Source organism: Peromyscus maniculatus, chromosome 15 (genome assembly GCF_049852395.1).
Source record: "Peromyscus maniculatus bairdii isolate BWxNUB_F1_BW_parent chromosome 15, HU_Pman_BW_mat_3.1, whole genome shotgun sequence".
In the NCBI taxonomy this organism is placed as follows: domain Eukaryota; kingdom Metazoa; phylum Chordata; class Mammalia; order Rodentia; family Cricetidae; genus Peromyscus; species Peromyscus maniculatus.
Window position 1 is genome coordinate 75,733,200 of NC_134866.1, and position 20,954 is coordinate 75,754,153.

Genomic DNA, 20,954 nt, shown 5'->3' on the forward strand with positions numbered 1-20,954 from the left:
TCACGTCCATTTCCAAGTTCCTCAAGGCAGCGCAGCGTTCAGGTGTGTCTATACGGTGCCTCCAACCATGTGGCAGGCACACAGTAAATTTTCCTTGGATGGATGGATGGACAATGAGATAAAGGGAGCTAGAGTAGCAGTTGGCAGGTGATTGCTGCCCAGAGAGGGAAGGTCAGTTTTCTTTAAGAGTGTGACCCCTGGAAATTTCCACACTGCAATGGAAAACCACAGATCCAAGGATATGTGAACAGCACACAAGAGACATGATGGGTTAAAAAAAAAATAAAAAGACCCAAAGTAGACAAGTAGAGAAGTAAAGGCGGATTTGGGGGTGGGGGTGGGGGTTAAGGTGGGGGTAAATATGATCAAAGTGCATGGCATCAAATTCTGAAAGAATTGATTAAAAATTCCCTTAGAATAAGTAAGGAATAAGGTGTCTATTCTTTAAAAAGGCAGTAACTCCAATTATTTTTATACCCGTGCTCACAGCAACATGGAAGCATGCCCAGATATTTACTGACAGGAATGAGTGAGCAAAATATGGCATGTCCTACAGTGGAATATTATTCGGCCTTCCAAAGGAAAGAAGTTTTGGTACATGCGACAACATGGATGAATCTTAAACACACTACATTAGGCCACATACTGTGTGACTCCTGTTGTGTGGGCTCTTGAGTGGCCAAAGCCATAGAAGCAGTGGGATGATGGGTCCCCTGGGCTGGACACACAGGAGAAGCAGGAGCTAGTGCTCAGTAGGCACGGAGTCCAGCCGGGAAAGGAAACAGTTCCAGAAACGGATGGTGCTGGTTGCTGCACAGCGACATGAGGGTCTTTAATGCCGCAGAGCTGTGCTCTCAGATGACGAGACGTGACCCATGCATGTTCAGTGTCTGTGTGTATGAAAGTTACTACATATAAAATGGTATTTTTAAGTGGTTAAAGTGATAAATTTTGTGTCCTCCATATTTTACCACCAAAGTTAGAAAGAATGGCTTTTTAAAATTATGACATTCAGTGGTGTGTGTGCGTGTGTGTGTGCTCACATACGTGGAGACCAGAGGACAACCAGCTTGTGATAGTCACTCCTCTCCTCCTGCCATGTGGGTTCTGGGGATCAAACTCAGGGCATTGGCTTGATGGCACGTGGCTTCACCAGATGATCTAGCCAGCTCCAGAAAAAAAAGATCATTATGATCCTCACGTAGTTTATAAATATAGAATAATAGAACGTTTAGAGTAAAAGAAGGAATAGCCATAGGAATTATTGAGAAAGAAGTGATGATAGTCAGCTTATAACCAAGCCACCAAAAATGTCACATCCCGGAACAGACTTTAACAGGGTCTGTTAAATCCTGTCTCCTTTGCCTTCTTCGTGACCCTTACGATTACTTCTTTGTAAAAATGTGTTTGCAAAATTTTGGACTTTCAGATAGCTATAAATGCAGCTGTGGGCCCCCATCTGACTGCCCTGGACCACGAGAAGTATGGAAACCTTTGTTGTGGCTTTGGCCTCAGCCGCCGATGCAACCCATGGCTGTCACCTCTCCAAGACAGTCCCTTGGTGTGGAGTGGGCAGGGTGCTCTGAGCAGGACTTCCTGGTCTGGTTGGCAGAGCAGTGCCTGGTCGCTGGAGCAGCTGTTCTCAATGCCTGTGAGTCTGGCCGTCAGCTCCCCAGTTTTCCTGCCGCGGCACATCCAGGGCATTAGCTCAGCTAACCATGTCATCGCCGCGGGAAGCAGGGCTTTCATTGCTCTTCTCCAGCCCAGGAGGGAGAAGCCAGCTAGTCAGTCATGACATCTCGTCGCTGATAGACTTGGGACTTCAATGAGAACCATTAGTTTCCAGTTCCAAACTTGTAAGATGTGCCCAAAGGTCAGATGGAGTTTGTCACTAAAAGGGGGTTGGGGCCAGAGGACATGGTGAGGGGGCACACTTGTAGCTTGAACTGCTCAGAGTGTTTTTGAGTTGTGTGGTACTGACTTTTTTTTTTTTTTAATTGAAAACCTGCCTCTTGAGTCTCTGTGTGATAAGAGCCTTTCAAGAAGGGAGCCCACCTCCGGGGTCATGCTGGGACACTGTGTGGACCACTGCCTTGGCTAGCAACCATGCAGAGCAGGCTTGCCATGTGTTGAGGGGTGCTTAGGAGAAGCCTAGTCAGCCAACTGCGGCTCTCGCCAGCACTGGAGTTAATTTGGTAAATCTTGCAGGCTGCCTTCCTTCAGATGTTTACCTAAAGCCTCCATCTGCCTCCAAATTTAGATGGATGAGAAGTTCAGCATATCTGAGACATTTTTGCACTTGACTGTGTACAGGATTGTGCTGTTGAGCAAGTACTCACTTGAACCTGATTTAAATTTACTTTTGCTATGTGAGAGAGTGAGAAGCATCATTACCCTTTTCCTGTGTTCATCTTTCAAAGTGCAAGGTGCCTAAATATGTCAGGGCTTGTTTTTTCTCATCTAACAAAAGCTCGGGCCAGGGGGTGTTTGCCGAGTTTAGCTCAGTGGCTTGAGGAGCTGGAGGCTGAGAACATCTGTACCATCTTTTGCAACTGGCTCTAGCCAGTTAAAGAGTTCCAGGCAGAAAGGTGGAAAGAGAGGAAAGGACAGAAGTTGGACATTCTTCCTGCCGAGAGCCACACCTCCCCACTTCACAGCCTGGCTTCTCATTACTGGCTGTTCTACATGGGAGGCGGGAAGGAAGTTTTCCAAGTTGCTCATTTCTGTCACCAGCAATAGAGACACTAAAGGGGGGGTGGGTTGTGAAGCCTGGCAGCCTGCGAGGGTCCCCGTAATGCTCTGTTTCTGAATTTCATCACACCTCTGTGCTGGCACTTCACTCGCCATCAGAAGAAGATCTGCTCTGGCTGTTGATTTCTGCTTTTCACACAGCTGGCGTGTAGGCTTGCGTCAACATTTCAGAAGCTAAGCAAGGCTGTTACATCACCTGCGTGTGACAGCCTGCTGTCTTAGTGGGAACTATGGTTCAAATGCACCCTTGCCAGAGATGTCTGCTACACAGTTACCATGGGATTTTCTGGATTGGACTTCGGCAAAAATGAAAAATCTCTGCTTTGGAAGTTCCTATTTTGGTAATATTGACCCAAGCACTGTGGATTTTCTTCTATCTCCCCCACTTAAGTACCTGGATTTTAACTTAGTATTCTATATGTGCAGGAGATTTCAGGGCAGTTTGCATATTTTAAGCCAACAGATCTTTGACTAAATAGTGGAGTCATGACAGAAGTGCCCACCTTCGTGCACATGTGTGTGTGTGGGGGGGTGTTGTGTGTGCTCATGTATGTGTCTCTCTGTCTATGTGTGCATGTGCACATGCCTGGAGGTATGTGTGTATCTGTGTGTGTGTATGTGCACATGTATGTGTGCGTATCTGTGTGTGCATGTGAGTGTATGTAAATGTGCATTGTGTGCACATGTATATATGTGTCTGTGTGTCTGTAGGTATTTACCAGTGCACGCACACATGTGTGCATGAGTGTGTGTGTGTGTGTGTGTGTGTGTGTGTGTGTGTGTGTGTGTTTATTTGGAGAATCTCACAGTATAGCCTAGGCTGGCCTCTCACTCTTGATCCTCCTGCCTCAGACTCCTGAGTGTTAGAATTACAGATGGGGGCCACCATGCCATGATGATCTTGACTTGATTAGAACAGAAGCAATGGTGATGTCCATGGACTCCCACTGTTTTGATTGAACCTAGAAGACAAATGGGCCAAATCTTCTCACTTGAAATAGAGTGCGTCCATTCCATCCATTAGCAGCAAGGCTTGGGCCTCCGCCATTCCTGACAGAGACACCCTGATTCACATATGTTTGTCCCCAGGCTTTCTCCACTATGCAGTAATTTAAGGGCAGAAATACACATGTAGAAATCAGTTACTCACAGATCTCCAGTGAGCTACAGAGCTTTGGAGGAGTTAATTTCAGGAGAATAAAATATGGAATTGAGGGCCTGGAGAGACAGCTCAGTGGTTAAGAGCACTGACAGCTCTTCCAGGAGATCCAGGTTCAATTCCCAGCACCCACATGGCAGCTCACAATGTCTGTGACTCCAGTACCAGGAGATCTGACACCCTCACATAGACATGCATGCAGGCAAAACACCAATGCATATAAAACAGGAATAAATAAATAATTTTAAAACTTTAAAAAAAAATATGGAGTTGACTGTATGACACCAGAGATCTCCAGAGAGAAACGACTGCATCTGCACACATTAGGTGAGGGAAATCTTGTCTTTGTAACACAATGAAGTTCATTTAAAAAAAAAAAAACAACTAGACAAGGCCTGGGGAGGTGGCTCAGTGGGTAAGAGCAGGTGCTGCTAAAGCATGAAGACCTAAGGACCTGAGTTTGAATCCCCAACACTCATGTGAAAACCAAATAAGGCAAACATGACTGTATGTGCCTGTAACCAGCCTTGGGAGGCAGAGATAGTTGGATCCCAAGTGGTCTATGACCAGTCAGTCTAGTTGAAGTAGCAGGCTTCCAGTTCAGTGAGAGATCCCGCACCCAGGTGATAAAAAGGAGTGCTGTGGAGGAAGACAGCTGCCTTCCTGCTCTGGCCTTTACATGCACATGCAAGAATGTGCACACACACACACACACACACACACACACGACACACCAAATGTTTTTTTTTTTTATTTTGAGTTTTCTACTTTGTAGAGAAAAGAATCCAAAATATTCTTGACCCACATTTTAAGGTCAGAACATGGAACTTCAAACACGCCTTGGTTTTCATTGTACCTAAGCTAAATGAGATGGGCAGAGGTGAGGAAAGAAGGAAACCCAGGTGGCGAGGTCCAATGCATCAGTCAGTTCCTCTTCTTAGAGTCCCTTGTGCTCAGACAGGTGGGAATGGTACACAGGCGCCCATCAATCTAACATTTGAGGGGATAGGTATTTGGGGAATCTGCCCATCTTCTAAAAACATTTTTAGAGGAAAAAGCCAATATTTTACTCCATGATAAGTGTCACGGGATGCTATGAGTTGGAAACCCCATTGGCTTCACAGTCTCTGGCATTTTTGCTAGAGCCCCTTGACATCAAGGTGGCCTTGCCAGCTGGACCTTGAACAACTTCTGATAGTTACCGTGAGACCATATAAGAGAAAAACCAAGATCAAGTTGACTCCCCAGATTGCTGTAATCTCAGAATAGTAGCTGGTTTCTGTACCTTTCTGTTACATTGCTATGACCCAGATACCCCACTAACTCAAGGGACCCCTATCAGTCGGATCAAAACATCTCGATATGAGTTACTCATTTCCCGTGTAACCTTACACATCTTGTGACTCTCCCTAGACCTGAAAGACTCCGGAAAAGGCACTGCAGGCAGAATAGTGACCTAAAGAAGCAGTGTGGAGAATGACTCTCGTGTCCTGCATTTCCACTGAGGCCTCTGTTCTCACGGTTTTGCAGGTAAAGTAACTATTTTATAAAGATGACAGCCATACTTCTTATACAGCCACGCTGAAGCCAACTACCAAGCGAGCAAGCTGTCAGTGGTTACACACCCTGCAAAGGGCCTCAGCTAGGGCCCCTTGATTGGATGACAGCCTAGTTAACCGTGCTGAGACAGCGTCACTGGACATGGTCTTTGTGACCGGGTGTTACAAACGCCCTGTCTGAGGGTGTGTTTCGTGTGTTCACATTGCTGTAAAGGACGAGGGATGGTTTTGTTGGTTATGTGGGGTGACTTTTCCAAAGCAAGGTCAACACAGAGCCACTGCAGAGAGTCACCCCTAAAAGAGTAGGTGGCTGAGAGGACAGATCTGTAGCTTCTGCTACACAGGGCACTAAGGCACTAGTGCTAAGGCTGTGTGCACTCCTAGGTGCCTTTGGAAGAAACTCTTTGGCAACCAGTGTTTCAAAAGAAATGGAGAACGATCTCCAGACATGAGAGAACGATCTCCAGACATGAACTAGAGCTGCTGTCTTCCTGTCTCTCACAGTCAGGGCAGGTCTGGGTCTACACCATTCCGAAACCCCAGGGAGAATTCGGAACCTTAGTTCAAAATTACTGTCAACACAACCCATGTAGCCAAAGAGTAAAGAACGAATAATCATTTAGAATGTCAGAGTGGGGAGGGAGGATAATGGATGCGCTGCTTCAGGAAAATAGAATGAACAAAGGATTGGCTCTGGGTTTACCCTCAGGGAAACCATTCTTCTTATGGAGGTCCTAAAACCTGACATTTGCAAGCCAATGTCTTTTTTTCCTATAGCACTTTCACATGCATTGTATCATAGGGCCTTCACAATAGCACCATAGGATAGAAAAACTATTGTCCTGCCTAACACTTGGGGCCTAAAGACTTGCCTGTGGTTAACAGCTTGCTGGGTCGCTTGAGGAAGCCTTAGATAGGAGAGCCCGGACTTAAATGTGGGTCTTTGGGCTTTGTCCGACTGACCAACTGCAGTGTACCAGGATGAATGTGCTTCCCGCTAGAGTTGGGGGAGTAACCAGAGCCTCCGAGGACGTTGTGTTGCTGTCTAAAGACAGATTTCAAACAAGAGCAAATGTAGTGGGTAGCCATGTCAGCTTGGATCTGGAAGTTCCAACCCCCATTGAGACTCTGGCAACTGTCACGCCTATGAGGCGGGGCCAGGGGAGGCGCCTGGAGACCCGAGATCTGGGTGGGCCAGCGCTCTCTGTTCCAGGACCCTGAATGGTGGAGGTAGACCCAGCAGAGCTCCAAAGAACACCGCTGGATTGTGGTACACCTTCCCCAGACCCTGCGACCTACCTATCCCTTAATTTGTGAGTTATGCCATTAAATAAATATCCTTTTAACTACGTGGAGTGGCCTTATAATTTCACCAATAAGCAAGTGGACTATCATCTGTGGTAATGGCTCAGAAAAAAATGCAGGGGTGTGGGTAGGCCAGAGAGAGCTTTGGAAAAGGTAATCAGAACCCCAGGAAATGATATATTTGTTTTTCTCCAATGTGAGAACCCCTAGCAGGCCAGGGTCTGGGGAAAGCTGGTCTAGATTAAGGAACAACAAGAACACAGGTCCTGAGGCCATGAAGAGGCAGGGGTGGGTGCTCGAAGGATTCAGAAGGCTGGTGTCACCTAGAGCTCAATGAGAGAGAGAAATGAACTTGTAGGGGGAAGCAGATGCAGGGGAAGGATTCTGGTTTTATATTTATACATGAAGTGGCAATCCGGTGAAGGGTTCGGCACACAGGGAGCAGGTGTGCTTGGCGGGGTGTGTCTCATCCATTCATGAAGCATGGATGAGAAGGAGCAAGGGAGCCATGCAGAAGGCTATTGCTCATGCAGGCAAAGTGGCTTGGGTTCCAGTCCCTCTGACAGAGTGGAAAGGGAACCAATGGATTCCTTTAGTATAGGACTAACATGCCTTCCCGGTAGAAAACCTCCCTACCACTTAGAGATTAGTAAATCAAAACTCTATGCTATACAGTCATAGCAGTGGGAAAGCGCTAAGACACATATGTAATGGAGAAAATGTGTTCCCAGCCTCCCAGGACTGAAGTGAGGGTCCGTGACAGGCAGGCACCTTTGGAGGGCTGCGGAATTGGTCACCTTTAAAGTCTTTTCAGTTTGAAGATTTTACGTTTAGGTTTCTTTGGGAACTATGGATTTGTTAACTAGGGAGGAAGGAGCTAGGAAGAGAAACTATTATTAAGTGGTTTTGTTCCTGTTGAAAAGCATGCTCACTGCTGTTAGAAAACCTCGAACATTTCACAGACTCATCGAGAATAGGACTGGTCGTAGTATATTGTGAATGAAAGAAATGGGTAGGACAGTGCCTCATAGTGAAGCTGCTGTTAAGGCAAACCTAAGGGGTCAGGGGACCATGGAGGACATCTTTCTTAAAAACCGGTTGGAGGGGCATGGTGTCCACAGAATAACATACCAAGTTATGAATCACTGGAATCTCTGTTCTCCACTACTGGCTTCTCTAAGTTCCTGAGTTGTTGTTTGTTGTTTTAGTGAAATGAGAATGAACTCCCCTTTCCTCCTCCTTGTAAAGACTTACCCTTTCAGGGTTGTCTGTCCTCACGTACACAGCATTATCGGCCCACCCATGAGGCTCAGCCTGCCCGTGAGGCTCTTGGGTTTTGTGTAGGCGCTGTGTTTACCTGCTTCGCACTGGGACAACCATTTGCCTTTGCCATTGTCCTTCCAGACTAGAACAAAGAGAATGTAAACTCAGAGAGAAGCTTGTCTTCCCACTGCTTTGCACAACTCTTGAGGTACTGTGGGGGTGACGCGGAAATGCACAGCAGCTGAGTCATCCTCCCACCTAATGGCCACAGTCCAGAATCTTCTGTGGTTGCTGATGAGCAAGCCATCGTGGAGAATCAGGGGCCTCACTGAGATCAAGTGTGGTGGTAGCACATTAGCTCGTCCAGCTCTGAGGCCTCAGGTTCCCTCTGTCTAGGAAGAGATTTGGCTTTTTATTTATTTTTGTTCCTGTTTTTATTGTTTTGTTTTGTTTTTTAGTATGCTCATCTTTCTATTTCTGTCCTTGTATGATGAGTAATGACTCTACTTTGTAAGGCTTTAGAAAAAAACAAATCCTGACATTCCCAAGTTAATAAGCTTCTCGTGTCCTATTTTTCAAGCTGACATGTAATAAAACAAAGTTTAAAGACTTGAAGGTGGGTGCGTGGAGGGAATGTTCTCTGCCCGGAGAGAGATTTCATCTGGAAAGTTTCTAAAATACTTAGGAATTCTCAGACAGCCCCAACTGCATAGCGACAAGATATGAGCCAGGCATCTCTGGTGACTGAATCCCTTTAAAGGATCCCACTGGCTGAAAATTGGCTCATATCTTCACCAGCTCACTTGGGCCTGGGGCTTCAGAGGAGATATATCACCTACGTTCCCATGCAGGTCCTCTCCCACGCAGGTGTAGTGTCTTATGAGTGGACCATTTGTCTCTGCTTCAGGATAGTTATGCAAGACAGTGGGAGCATCAGTCAAGGGCTGAACTATTATGGAAAACATGGAGAATTTTTCTCCTTACATCCAAGTGACAGGGTTGTGTGGAGGTCAATGTGTGTCTCCAGAGGCTTTCTGGCTTCCAGCTCCAGCTGCTAACCCTTTCCACATCTGGACCTTGGACATTTGGGGGTTCTGTTGTTGTTGTTTAATAGATTTTCTTTTTAATTTGAGACATTGGTAAAGCTGAGTTTAAAGTTGGAGAGACTTAAGTAAGGAGAATGCCCATTATTCACAAGGAAGGGACATTCCTGTTTACATGCCATGACCTGAATGCACTGAAGGACAGCACCCAGGAAGGTGCTGGTAGAGTCCCACCTAGAGAAGCTTTGCAGCCGCCATCATGGAGAAGGCCCCCTCCCTGGGAGAAGAGGCATCTGCCCTTGCTCTTGGGTAGTTTCTTATTTGTCTCATGTGCCTCGGTTTCTTTTCTTATAAAAAGAAAGATGTTAGCAGTTACCACCTCATTAATCTGTAGAAGGGATTAAGTTACACATACAGAAATCCAGAAGCACATTCTGAGGAAGTCTACCTCCACAGCAGTGCTATTAAATTAACAAAGAGTTTGGGGTGGAGGTGGTGGGGCGCTGACTTTAAAATACTGAACTTGTATTGAGGCTTCAGGGGTGAGTGGAAAAGCTGACAGCCGAGCTGGGGGGGGGGGGGGGACACGGGATGAAAGGAGCAGGCAGATATCAGGCCTCAATTTCAGTTTCCTGAGACTTGAGCAAGCAGTTTCTGGGAGGGCCATGAACAAAAGACATAGTCCTATTAGTAGCTCCCTTTCTGCACGTACTATGACTGCTCAAGGTTCAACCAGTTGTTTACTGTCTGGGACCCCTTACCAACTTAGAGCTATGTGCATGAGTCAAGGACAGAGCCTGGGCCACTGAGCCAGCCCCCATGGCAGCTCAAGGACAGAGCCTGGGACTTGTGCTGGACTGCCCCCAAAGTGATAATTGTAACCCCAACCAGTAAATTCAAAGGTTACATACCCTCACCCAATTAAAAGAGAACAGAGATAAAAATAAACCAATCCGAGTTGCACCCGTGCAAACCCCCCCAACCCCCCTGAAGGGCTTGTGGTTTTTGCCTTTAAATAGCCAGCCACACAAAGAAAGAGCAACTCCTCCCTGCCTCACTGTATTGGGAGTAGGAATGAGTTCCCTGTCTAGACTTCTATCTACAGAATAAACCTTGTTGTTGCATTCTGGACATCCAAGGTCTTTGGTGGTCTCTTTGGGGTCACAATCTGGGCATAACAGTGGCACTGGCCTAGCTCACCTGAGGTCCTAAAAGGTCTCCAGTGCTGAAAAAAAAAAAAGATAAAAGGCAATAAGCATAAGTCTAGGTTTAAAGAAGTGCTTGTCATTTATCCTTATGACATCGCCACCTCCTACCTTGATCAGGGATGGGGCATCCATGTTCTTAACATTGTCTATATAAAATGACCTTACAGATTCTGTTTTTAAAAGCTCAGGGGCTGGTGGCATGGCTGATTGGTTAAGAACATATACTGCCCTTGCCGAGGACCTGAGTTCAATTCCCAGCACTGTATCGGGTGGCTCACGACCTCCTGTAAGTCCAGCTCTAGGAGAGCCAAGGCCCTCTTCTGGCCTGTGTGGACACTAGCATTCGAGTGCGCATATCCCCACACAGGTACACATGCACACACATAACTATAAAATAGAAGTCGGTTTTTTAAGATGGGAAAACTCAGTGAATCCTGAATAATTAGTAAGTACACTGAAAAGGTTCCATGGTGTGTTAAGCAAACTGACCATGGGTAAGGAAAAGCCTTTTTAGGGAAGGGAAGGCTTCAGAAACTTTTTATTGTTCCTACATTTTTCATGAATTCCGTGCCCAGCTGTGTGACCCCATATGCAATTTAAGACACTGGGGGCTGGGAGATGGGCTTTCTAATCCCATGTTGAGCAAAACCACCGGGCCTTCAGAGAGGTTAACTAGACACAGCTAACTACAGAGTTCCCCCAGGATCCTCAAGCTCAGCTCTGGGACGTCCTAAAACCCACCACTTCCTCCTCTCTCTCTCTCTCTCTCTCTCTCTCTCTCTCTCTCTCTCTCTCTCTCTCTCTGTTTCTGTCTCTCTAGTAGTGTCTGGCAAGCTCCCGGAAAGCACCATAAGAATGAAATTCTTCGTTTATTTTGATTTTTGAGATTTAATCTTTATTTTATGTGCATGGGTGTTTCCCCATATGTATGTCTGAGCACATGTGTGGTATGCCCTCGGAGGTCAGAAGAGGGTGTGGAATCCTCTGGACATCAGGTAACAGACAGTTGTGAGCTTCCGTGTGGGTGCTGGGGCTCTAACCCGGGTCCTCTGGAAGAGCAGCCTGGTGCTCTTAACCCCTGAGCCATCTTTTCAACCCTCAGTTCTTGGTCCCAAAGTACTGAAACTTCCTCGGTACTTTTCTCTCTCTTGGGTCATCTTACTCTTGTTCCTGATTTACCAGTCCCCTTCCTGATGGCCCTGGGCTCTAAGAGGGCTGGCTGAAAAGATGGTTGGACATCTGTTGGTGGCTGTAGCCACGGGCCATGTGTGCAAGTATTGGTGCTTAATTCTGTGCATCCGGCACCCCATGTTGTTGCCTCCGGGCTCTAGCAATGCGGGGGGCGGGGGGGGGGCTCCGGGCTCTAGGAATTCCGGGGGGGGGGGGGGGGATCTGGAGAGATCACAGATTGAGGCCATGCTTCATGTCTTTCCTGTTGGGACTTTAGTGAGGAACGGTCTCTTGAATCATTATAGAAATCCTGCTGTTGTGACTTTCTTCTTCCAGTTTGACTGTCATGGCTAGGAACTTGTAGTGACAGACTCCACAAGACAACTCCCTTGTCTCCCCAGGTAAGAGGGGAGAGTCTCTTCTTCTGTGGGAAGTCATTCATAATGTAACTCCTGGCCAGCAAGCTGCATGCCTGCCCACAAGCCTGCCGAGGAAGGTAGCTGCTGTGGTGTTTACAGGAGGTGCTGTACGCCGATCTCCTGGGAGCAGTGTGGTCACCCTGAGGGCCAGCTTAGCCTAGCCCACCCTTCAGACTCTGGTAGGGCCTCAGGGCTCATTTACATCCTCCGTGCCTGAGGTGTCAGGGGTTTTCCGGGCCTGGGCTGCAGGTGACAGGAAGATTCGAGGGGCTATAATGAATAGGTGTTGGCCACCTTCACCCCTGCAGCTTGTGAGCCTCGGGACCACGCTGGCCTCTGTGGATAGGTACAAGCACACTTCGAGAAGTTCCTGCAGAAGGCCAAAGCCAAGCCCAAGCTGGAGATTTTAGTCTCCTTGGACCTCCTAGAGGAGCTTTCCTTCTGTTAGCGCCCAGGATACAGGGCTGGCTTCTCAGTGCAGCCAGCAGCTTGGAAAGATGCCAACATCCCTGTTTAGGAACTGGCAGGAACTCATTAAAATCTGAGGGCACGCCACCTCTGAGGCCTTTTACTTTTTTTTTTTTCTTTTAATTCCCTCTTTTTGCAAACTCCTTCCTTGTTCTTTGTGAATTTTATACAGCATGCTTTGGGCATATTCACCTTCTTCCCCCCAGTTCTCAGGTTCCCCCCCTTCTCTAGCCATCCACCTTTGTGCCCTTCCTCCAACTTGAGGCACTTTTAGTTAAAGAATAGTTTTATTTTGACTTGGGACAGGGTGCTAATACTGGAAGGTGCTTCTTTCACACCAAATCCAGCCCAGACAAGCTTTTCCTCCTAAAAGATCCCTGGGGAGCAGACAGACATTCAGAGAGCCAGGACAGGCCTGGCCTCCCCCAGTGCCTCCCCTTTCTGTTTTGAAACACACTCTTGTCCCTGACCACAAAAGGCCAGAGCAGTGTGTAAGAGCCGGTTCCAGAGGGCTTTTTAGAGTGCGCACACCCCACGCTCCATTGCCCAGTCCTCTGGGACTGGCCTGTTTTGAGCAGCTAGCTAGCCCTGGCTTCCTGACCGCTCAAACTCTCCAGACCCAGGGCTGGACCCAAGAAAGGCAGGAACCTAGATGCTGAGGCCCTTGTCTTTGTATGAAATGTGAAGATGGTGGTTAGGTTAACCGTGGCATGCTAACTCTGGGGACCTGGCTCTTTAAACATCTTCTCACTTGACAGAGGGAAAGATTAGCTGATGCCCATTAAGAGCCCCTGGACCGATAAAGTGTAGTCGGGACTGACTAATCTCTTGACTTGTTCTTATCACAGCTCCTCTGTACATGTGTGCTCAGGCTTCTGAGTCTGCAGCTTGGTGCCCTTGACCTGTGCTGCAGAATCTCGTTCCCTCCGGCTGCATCTCAGCCTACCCTCTGTGGCTGCCTGGAGTCCCTTTCCCAGCCCCCTGCTCTCTCCTCTACTCAGCCTGGCCACCAGGATTTTCAGTTCTGCTTTTATGTTGCTGATCCTTTTGTCTCCAGCCCTCACTTCAAGCTCAGTGCAGCCAGAACTGGCCTGTTAGCCTCACCTGTCCTGTTTTCTGTCTCCACAAATGGTGAGACCATCCACTCAGAATCTAGTGAGAGTAATCCAGCTTCTCATTCGCCTCACGCACACAACATTCACAGACCAAGTCCTAAATAAGCTTCAGATCTAACCTTCCTTCTCCACTCGGCTGCTGGGGTCCAGACAGCATCTTTGCTGAATGAAAGCCCCGGCTCAGGGGTCCTGGTCCACTGTCAGGTCTTAGCTTTTGCTCTTCTAGACACACACAGTCATTGAGTCTTGGCCACTCGGGCTCAAGGTCAAGGTTTCTGCCTACTGTGACAAAGCTGTGGAAAGCTGACTCTTCCACAGGCAAGGCAACACACTGTAGATCCAAGGCCATTTTTATAACTCTGCCTGAACGAGTGTTGGACTTTTCCCAATCTGAAAGCTCTATTGCTAATCCCTATGAGGAAATGAGAATGAACAAAGAAAGAAAAGGGTGTGTGCAGTTTGTACAATCTGTACATCTTACAGTCTGTCTGATGTGATTTCTGAAATGGGGTTCTCTGGACTTTTCCTAAGTGGCTTCTGGCCTCCGTCATCAGCCTCTGAAGGATGCATAAAGTTAGATGATCTTTTGGGCTCAAATGAGTCATTGTGTCTCTGAGGACCTCTTGATTCTTCTGGTTCTCTCAGCTTCTATCCAAACCATAGTAATCCCACCTCAAATATGCTAAGATGAAATGCAGGCACATTGTGACACATTGTAGTCAGCCTTCTGGATCTGTGGGTTACTTGTCTGCAAATTCAGCAAAACTCATTTAGAAAACCTGAAAAAGAAAATTCTAGGAAGTTCCTAGAAACAAAACTTGAATTTTCCCTGAACCCGATGCTATGCTGCGTCCATGTGAGCAAGGGTTGTGTGAGCGCTACACTAGGTATTGTCTATTACCTAGAAACAGAAAAGGGTGCATAGGAAATTGTGTATAGGTTATATGCAAATATTAAGCCATTTTATCTAAGGAACTTGGGCTTCTGTGGATCTCAGTCATCACCTGGAGGTCCTGGAACCAGCCTTCCACCATACTAGTGAACAACTGAACAACTGGTTTTTATTATCCACTGTGTTTGAAAACCAACATCTCCAAATGAGCTAATATTAGTTAACACCGACAATCACAAAATCCCCTGACAATATATTTCTGTTTCATTATTTCTGGATTTGTTCAAGGACTTTGCTTCCTTTGTCTTTGGATTCCTCGCTCTATGGGATGTGTAGTAGGTGGTACCCAATAAACGTGGGATACACTGAATTGATTTTTCTCTTCATATTAGTCAACGGTTGCTATCCCTTTCTCCTCTGCAGAATGAAGACATTCAGATGTTGCTGTAAATACACACTCCAGCAGAAGATCTTCGTCCTCTTCTTAACGCTGTGGCTGCTCTCCTTGTTAAAGCTTCTAAATGTGGACCGGCTCCTCTTCCCTCAAAGAGACATTTACTTAGTTGAATATTCCCTAAGTACCTCCCCTTTTGTGAGAAACAGGTTCCCACCTATCAAGGATGAAGTCAGGTATGAAGTTAACTGCTCAGGGATCTATGAACAGGAGCCTTTGGAAATCGGCAAGAGCCTGGAAATCAGAAGGCAGAACATCATCGACTTGGAGGACGGCGATGTTGTGGCCATGACAAGTGACTGTGATATTTATCAGACCCTGAGACGGTACCATGAAAAACTCGTTTCGAGAGAGGAGGAGAGCTTCCCAATAGCCTACTCACTGGTCGTCCACAAAGACGCAATTATGGTTGAAAGGCTAATTCATGCAATTTACAACCAGCACAATCTTTACTGTATCCATTATGACCTTAAGGCACCGAACGAGTTCAAAGTTGCCATGAACAACTTAGCGAAGTGCTTCTCCAATATTTTCATCGCTTCCAAATTGGAAGCTGTGGAGTACGCCCACATTTCCAGGCTCCAGGCTGATTTGAATTGCCTTTCAGACCTTCTCAAGTCTTCAGTTCAGTGGAAATACGTCATCAACCTATGTGGGCAAGACTTTCCCCTGAAGTCAAATTTCGAATTAGTGTCAGAGCTGAAGAAACTCCAAGGGCAGAATATGTTAGAGACAGTGAAACCTCCTACTGGTAAAATGGAAAGGTTTACTTATCATCACGAGCTCAGACCGGTGCCTTATGAATATATGAAGCTTCCGGTGAGGACAAACATCTCCAAGGAGGCGCCTCCTCATAACATTGAGGTGTTTGTAGGCAGTGCCTATTTTGTTTTAAGTCAAGCATTTGTTAAATATATTTTCAACAGCTCCCTCGTTGAAGACTTTTTTGCTTGGTCTAAAGATACATACTCTCCTGATGAGCACTTTTGGGCTACCTTAACCCGGATACCAGGAATACCTGGAGAAATTTCCAGATCAGCCCAGGATGTATCCGACCTACAAAGTAAGACCCGTCTGGTCAAATGGAATTACTATGAAGGCTATTTTTACCCCAATTGCACTGGATCACACCTTCGAAGTGTGTGTATCTACGGCGCTGCAGAATTACGGTGGCTTATAAAGGAAGGACATTGGTTTGCTAATAAATTTGATTCTAAAGTGGACCCTGTCTTGGTTAAATGTCTAGCAGAAACGCTTGAAGAACAACAGAGAAAGTCGATCACTTTGTCTTCAGAAAAGTTCATTACAGATAGAAATCCCAGTCACACGTTATCATAAGATCACTATGGAACTGGGAGTATCTGATACAAAGAGTTAAGTAAGATGGAATTGTGGACCCAGGTTTTGCCCAACACCATCTGAACTTAAATACTTTTCCAAGGTTGAACCTTCTATAAAGTTCCATGCATGGACTTTGAGTCTGCATGGACTTTGGTTTTTAAATGCTGGTTTTGCTTGTCGTCTTACTAAGTCAGAGATCTTAAATGTTTAGTGATATCACATTTATTGAGCACCTAACGGTGCACCAGGCACTTTATCAAAAGACACGCAGCAATTAACTCTAAGTTGTAATGAAGTATGCCCTCAGGAAGCAGTGTTTACCCTCCTGATGTTCAACTGTGGTGTTTTCGTGTGTCCAATGTCACAGGGAACGTGCTACTGAAGATGACTTTGGGGTATGTGCTCATCACAGGCCTCTAGTCCCTGAAAGGGTGTGAGGATGAAGCCAGCACCCTACCTGTTTCTTAGTCTGGCAACCGAGATGCTTTTGAACTGTTAGACTCTTAGGATTCCACTACCTCAGAGAAACTCCAAGAACTGTCTGGTCTCCTGCTTGCCAAAGTATAACTTACCTTTTGGGGCCTCACCTTTTGATGCAGGGCAGAGGGAAGGCTGTTGGTGTGAGGATTGTCCGGGAAGGCAGATGGGTGGCCGGTAGGTGTGTTGGGACAAGTAGTGCCCGAGGAGGCACAAGGGGCTTCTTGGTTCATCTGCATTAGCTACACAATGGTGTCATGAACGGCTTCCTTTTTAATTCACTTGTTCCTGAAAACACACGCACTGATGAAAATAAAACTGAGTACTAGTTCAGAATGTCGCACAGCAGAATCCCAGGCCTAAGCCTCTCGTTTTATATGTGAGCATTATGGATGAGACTGTGTCCTTGCGACAGTGGGACACTTGTGATGAGGTTGATAGTTCTGTTTTATGTTGTTTTGGTGATGGTGGTGGTTTTTGGTTTTTGGTTTTGCTGGGGGTGTTTTGGTTTTTGGATTTGGGTTTTTTGAGATAGGGTTTCTCTGTGAAACAGCCTTGGCTGTCCTGGAACTCACTCTGTGACCAGGCTGGCCTCGAACTCACAGAGGCACCTGCCTTTGCCTCCCGAGTGCTGGGACTAAAGGCGTGCACCACCACCACCCGGCTGTTTTGTGTAACTAAGCCAGGGAGTTTCCTTAAGATTTTGTGAAATATGACAGAGCTTTCTCACTTGGCTCTTGTGATCACTTATACAGTTTTCTTTTTCAGCAAAATGGAATCCAAATTCAATTCAAAATGGTAAACACTCCAAGTTAGTGTAGCATTTTTTTTAACCAACCAAGCACCAAAGGGAGTATTGTTTTCTTTATTTTACAAATTCTCACACTTAAGAGAATCATTTCACACACACACACACACACACACACACACACACACACACACACACACACACACACACACGGGTGGGTTGGGGGTGGGGCGAGGCTGACAGACTGACGGACTGTATTGTGTGTTGTGTTTCTGAGGCAAAGCCCTGAAATCAGACTGCGACATTTCACTAGTCTCTGGGGAAAGTGGGACACATGGAAGCATTCCTTATGTTTTGATGTCAGCCCCAGTAACTACTTAAATATGTAATAATCAAGGCCGAAATAAGACCGTTGGAAAGACTGAAGTGCTTCACTGTGTTTTTAAGTTTCTGTGCCCTGCATGTGAGCACAGATGCAGTGTGCTTGGCCTGTGTAACCGTTTATGACACTAACTACCCCAGGACACCACTTCTGCTTCATTCCTTTATCTTTTTTCCTTTTTGGTTTGGTTTTTCAAGACATAGTTCCTCTGTGTAGCCCTAGCTGTCCTGGAACTCTTTCTGTAGACGAGCCTTGAACTCACAGAGATCTGTCTAACTCTGCCTCCTGAGTGCTGGGGTCAAAGGTGTGCACCACCACCACTTGGCTTCATTTCTTTTTTTTTTTTTTATCTTAAACTCACTTTCAACCTCTTTTGATACCCTTTAAATTATTATATTCCCCAGAAAACACTTGTTACCAAACCTCTACCACTAAAGATAAGTTTCAGAGGAACTGGAAAGTGTCTCAGCAATTAAGAATACTTGCTGAAGGGCTGGAGAGATGGCTCAGTGGTTAAGAGCACTGACTGTTCTTCCAGAGGTCCTGAGTTCAGTTCCCAGCAACCACAAGGTGGCTCACAACCATCTGTAATGAGATCTGGTGCCCTCTCTGGCCTGCAGGGACACATGCAGGCAGAACACTGTATATATAATAAATAAATAAATCTTTAAAAAAGAAAACAAAACAAACAAACAAGCAAACAAAAAAACACTTGCTGCTCTTGCAGAAGACCCAAGTTCTATTCCCGGCACCCATACCAGGTAGCTCATAGCTGCCAGTAACTCTAGAGAATATAGTGCCCTCTTCTGGCCTCTAAGGGTACCTACACCCATCTGTGTATACACACACACACACACACACACACACACACACACACACACACACACACACATAGATAAATTGCAAGTTTTTAATGAGTTGAGTTTCAAAGAGAACCTGGAGCTGCCATGTTGCTCTCTGTGGGCTTCTGTTCTCAGTGTGCTGGGCACACGGATACTTGTGGCTTCCTCACAGGCTCTTGTGAGATTCAAGTCAATGTCACATGAAGTGGAGACAAATTTTGAAGTATCAGCGAGGTGAGAGTATAAAACAAACACAGGTCCCAGCTCCATTGTGAGACGTAAAACACAAGGAGAGGCCCCCAAATTCAGGTCTGAGGAAAAGCCCTGCCGGGGGGCATTTGGAATTTCTTCTACAGCCAGTAACATTGGCATGCTGCTTGACTGGTTTACCCAGGGAATGAGGATGACAGATACTTCACTGGCCATCCGGGGTCCAACTCCAAAGGTCTTCGTTAAAAAAAAAATGGTTTTTATTAATTTGGTCATCAAATAGAATATAAGTACAACAAAGAAGTATCATCTGCCTGGTCCATTGTCTTTCTGGAGAGAAAGACACCTGTTTCCTGTTATTAGAAAGTGTCTCAAGTTGCTCCAGGCTTTAGTGTTATTTTCACGGAGACTGTGGTCAGACAAGAAGTGGCAATGCCTTCCCTTCCCTGTGGACATGTTTCTCTGGACTCAGAAATGTCAGCTGCTCGTCTTTCAGGAAGCTTGCCAAAGCACAGTCTCTTGCCTTGGGAATCCTGCAGGTTCCCTGTTTGCCTTCAGAACTGATTCTTGCAAAAACCTTTTGCTACACAAGTCCTTCCCCAGTCAGAGACTGTTCAACACTGCTTTATAATTGTTCTTTGTATAGTATTTATTGAATCTAGACTGTAATTGACTTAAAAATGAAAGTTTACTGATTATGTGTAAATAATAGGATGAAAACTGTCAAAATAGATTATGTGATCCATCTACTACTGTACCATAGATACTATGTGTACTGAAAAGCCAGTATTGCTATTTTTATTTTGCCTATCTTAAATAAAAATGCCATTGAAAGTTAAAGATTTTAGGGCTGAGAGATGGCTCAGCAGTTAAGAGCACTGGCTGCTCTTCCCAGAGGACCCAAGTTCGATTCCCAGCACCCTAATGGCAGCTCACAACCATCTGTAACTCTAGTTCCAGGGGATCCAACATCCTCTTCTGTCCTCTGCAGGCACCAGGCACACACATGATGCATGGACATACATGCAGGCACAACACTCATACACGTAAAACGGTAAGTTGTAAGTTAAAGATTTCTCTTGACTTCCAGAATGTGAATGTATACATGCTTATGTATTTCATGGAAAATGAAATGACAATCTGGGAAAGGTAAAGGGAATGTATTGCTAAGTAAATTAAAATCATTTCCATTGATGGTATTTTTCAATTGTTTTCTTATCACTCTCCAAGGCTCCTTCTTGTGTGTTATCCCTGTGTACCATTTTAGTAATCAATTTCCCATGTATGAGTTTTAAATAGTGATTTGTTGTTTTAATTATGCTGCTGGTATATGTTAGTTCTCCGACATTGCAAAATAAAATGTGCTCCTCAGATCAAACTCCTTGGACTGATGTGCTTTCCTGTCACTGTGCCTTCTGGCCCCCACACGCTCTTTTTGTTTGTCAAACTGGCCTAACAGGTGAAGATCAGAGCTCATTTCACTTTGGTGAGAAAGAATTGCTGCTGTGAGATAATGCTCCTGTACACTGTAAAGATTTGTCACTCGAATTAGTTTAATAAAACGCTGATTGGCCAGTAGCCAGGCAGAAAGTATGGACCACACTAGAATTCTGGGAAGAGGAAGGGCAGAGTCAGGAGTCACCAGCCAGATGCAGAGGAAGCAAGATGAGAATGTTGTACTGAGAAAAGGTACCAAGCCACGTAGCTAAACAGATAAGAACTATGGGTTGATTTAAGTATAAGAGTAGTTAGTAATAAGCTTGAGCTACCAACTGAGCATTAATAAGTAATATTAAGCCTTCAAGTCAATTATCTGGGAAGTGACTGCTGGATATTTAGGAACAGGCAGGCGGGAGAGAAACTTCTGCCTACAAATTGCAATGTATCACATTCAGATTACAGACACAGGAACTTGAATTTATGTGATGAAGTCTCAAAAGAATCCTCCAGGGCTTCTCTGTCGTCACTCTTCACTTTGGTTTATCTCCTAATATTAATTATCTTCTTTGCTTGATAATTTCCCAGAAGTTCTCAAAAGAGCTCTCTACTTTTTAGTCCTTTAATCCTTGGAAAATGGGAACTTTCTTTTCTTGGGAGAGTTCTTATCTTTGTTGAAAGTCCATGGCGAAGTAGGGCTGGCCACCATTG

At 45.7% G+C, this 20,954-nt stretch overlaps 1 protein-coding gene across 3 annotated transcripts in view; it reads left to right on the forward strand.

The window, feature by feature from the left end:
* Gcnt4 (glucosaminyl (N-acetyl) transferase 4) overlaps nucleotides 1-20,184 on the forward strand; it is a 29,271-nt gene extending 9,087 nt beyond the window's left edge. For 2 of the 3 annotated variants that reach the window (XM_042261668.2, XM_042261667.2), the window contains exons 2-3: nucleotides 5,324-5,440; nucleotides 14,776-20,184. In XM_042261668.2, coding sequence (XP_042117602.2) covers nucleotides 14,777-16,144 — 1,368 coding nt within the window. In that variant the 5' untranslated portion in view covers nucleotides 5,324-5,440; nucleotide 14,776 and the 3' untranslated portion in view covers nucleotides 16,145-20,184. The remainder of the gene's footprint in view (nucleotides 1-5,323; nucleotides 5,441-14,775) is intronic. The other variant, XM_016004221.3, reaches the window with a different exon arrangement.
* Nucleotides 20,185-20,954: the final 770 nt, after the last annotated feature.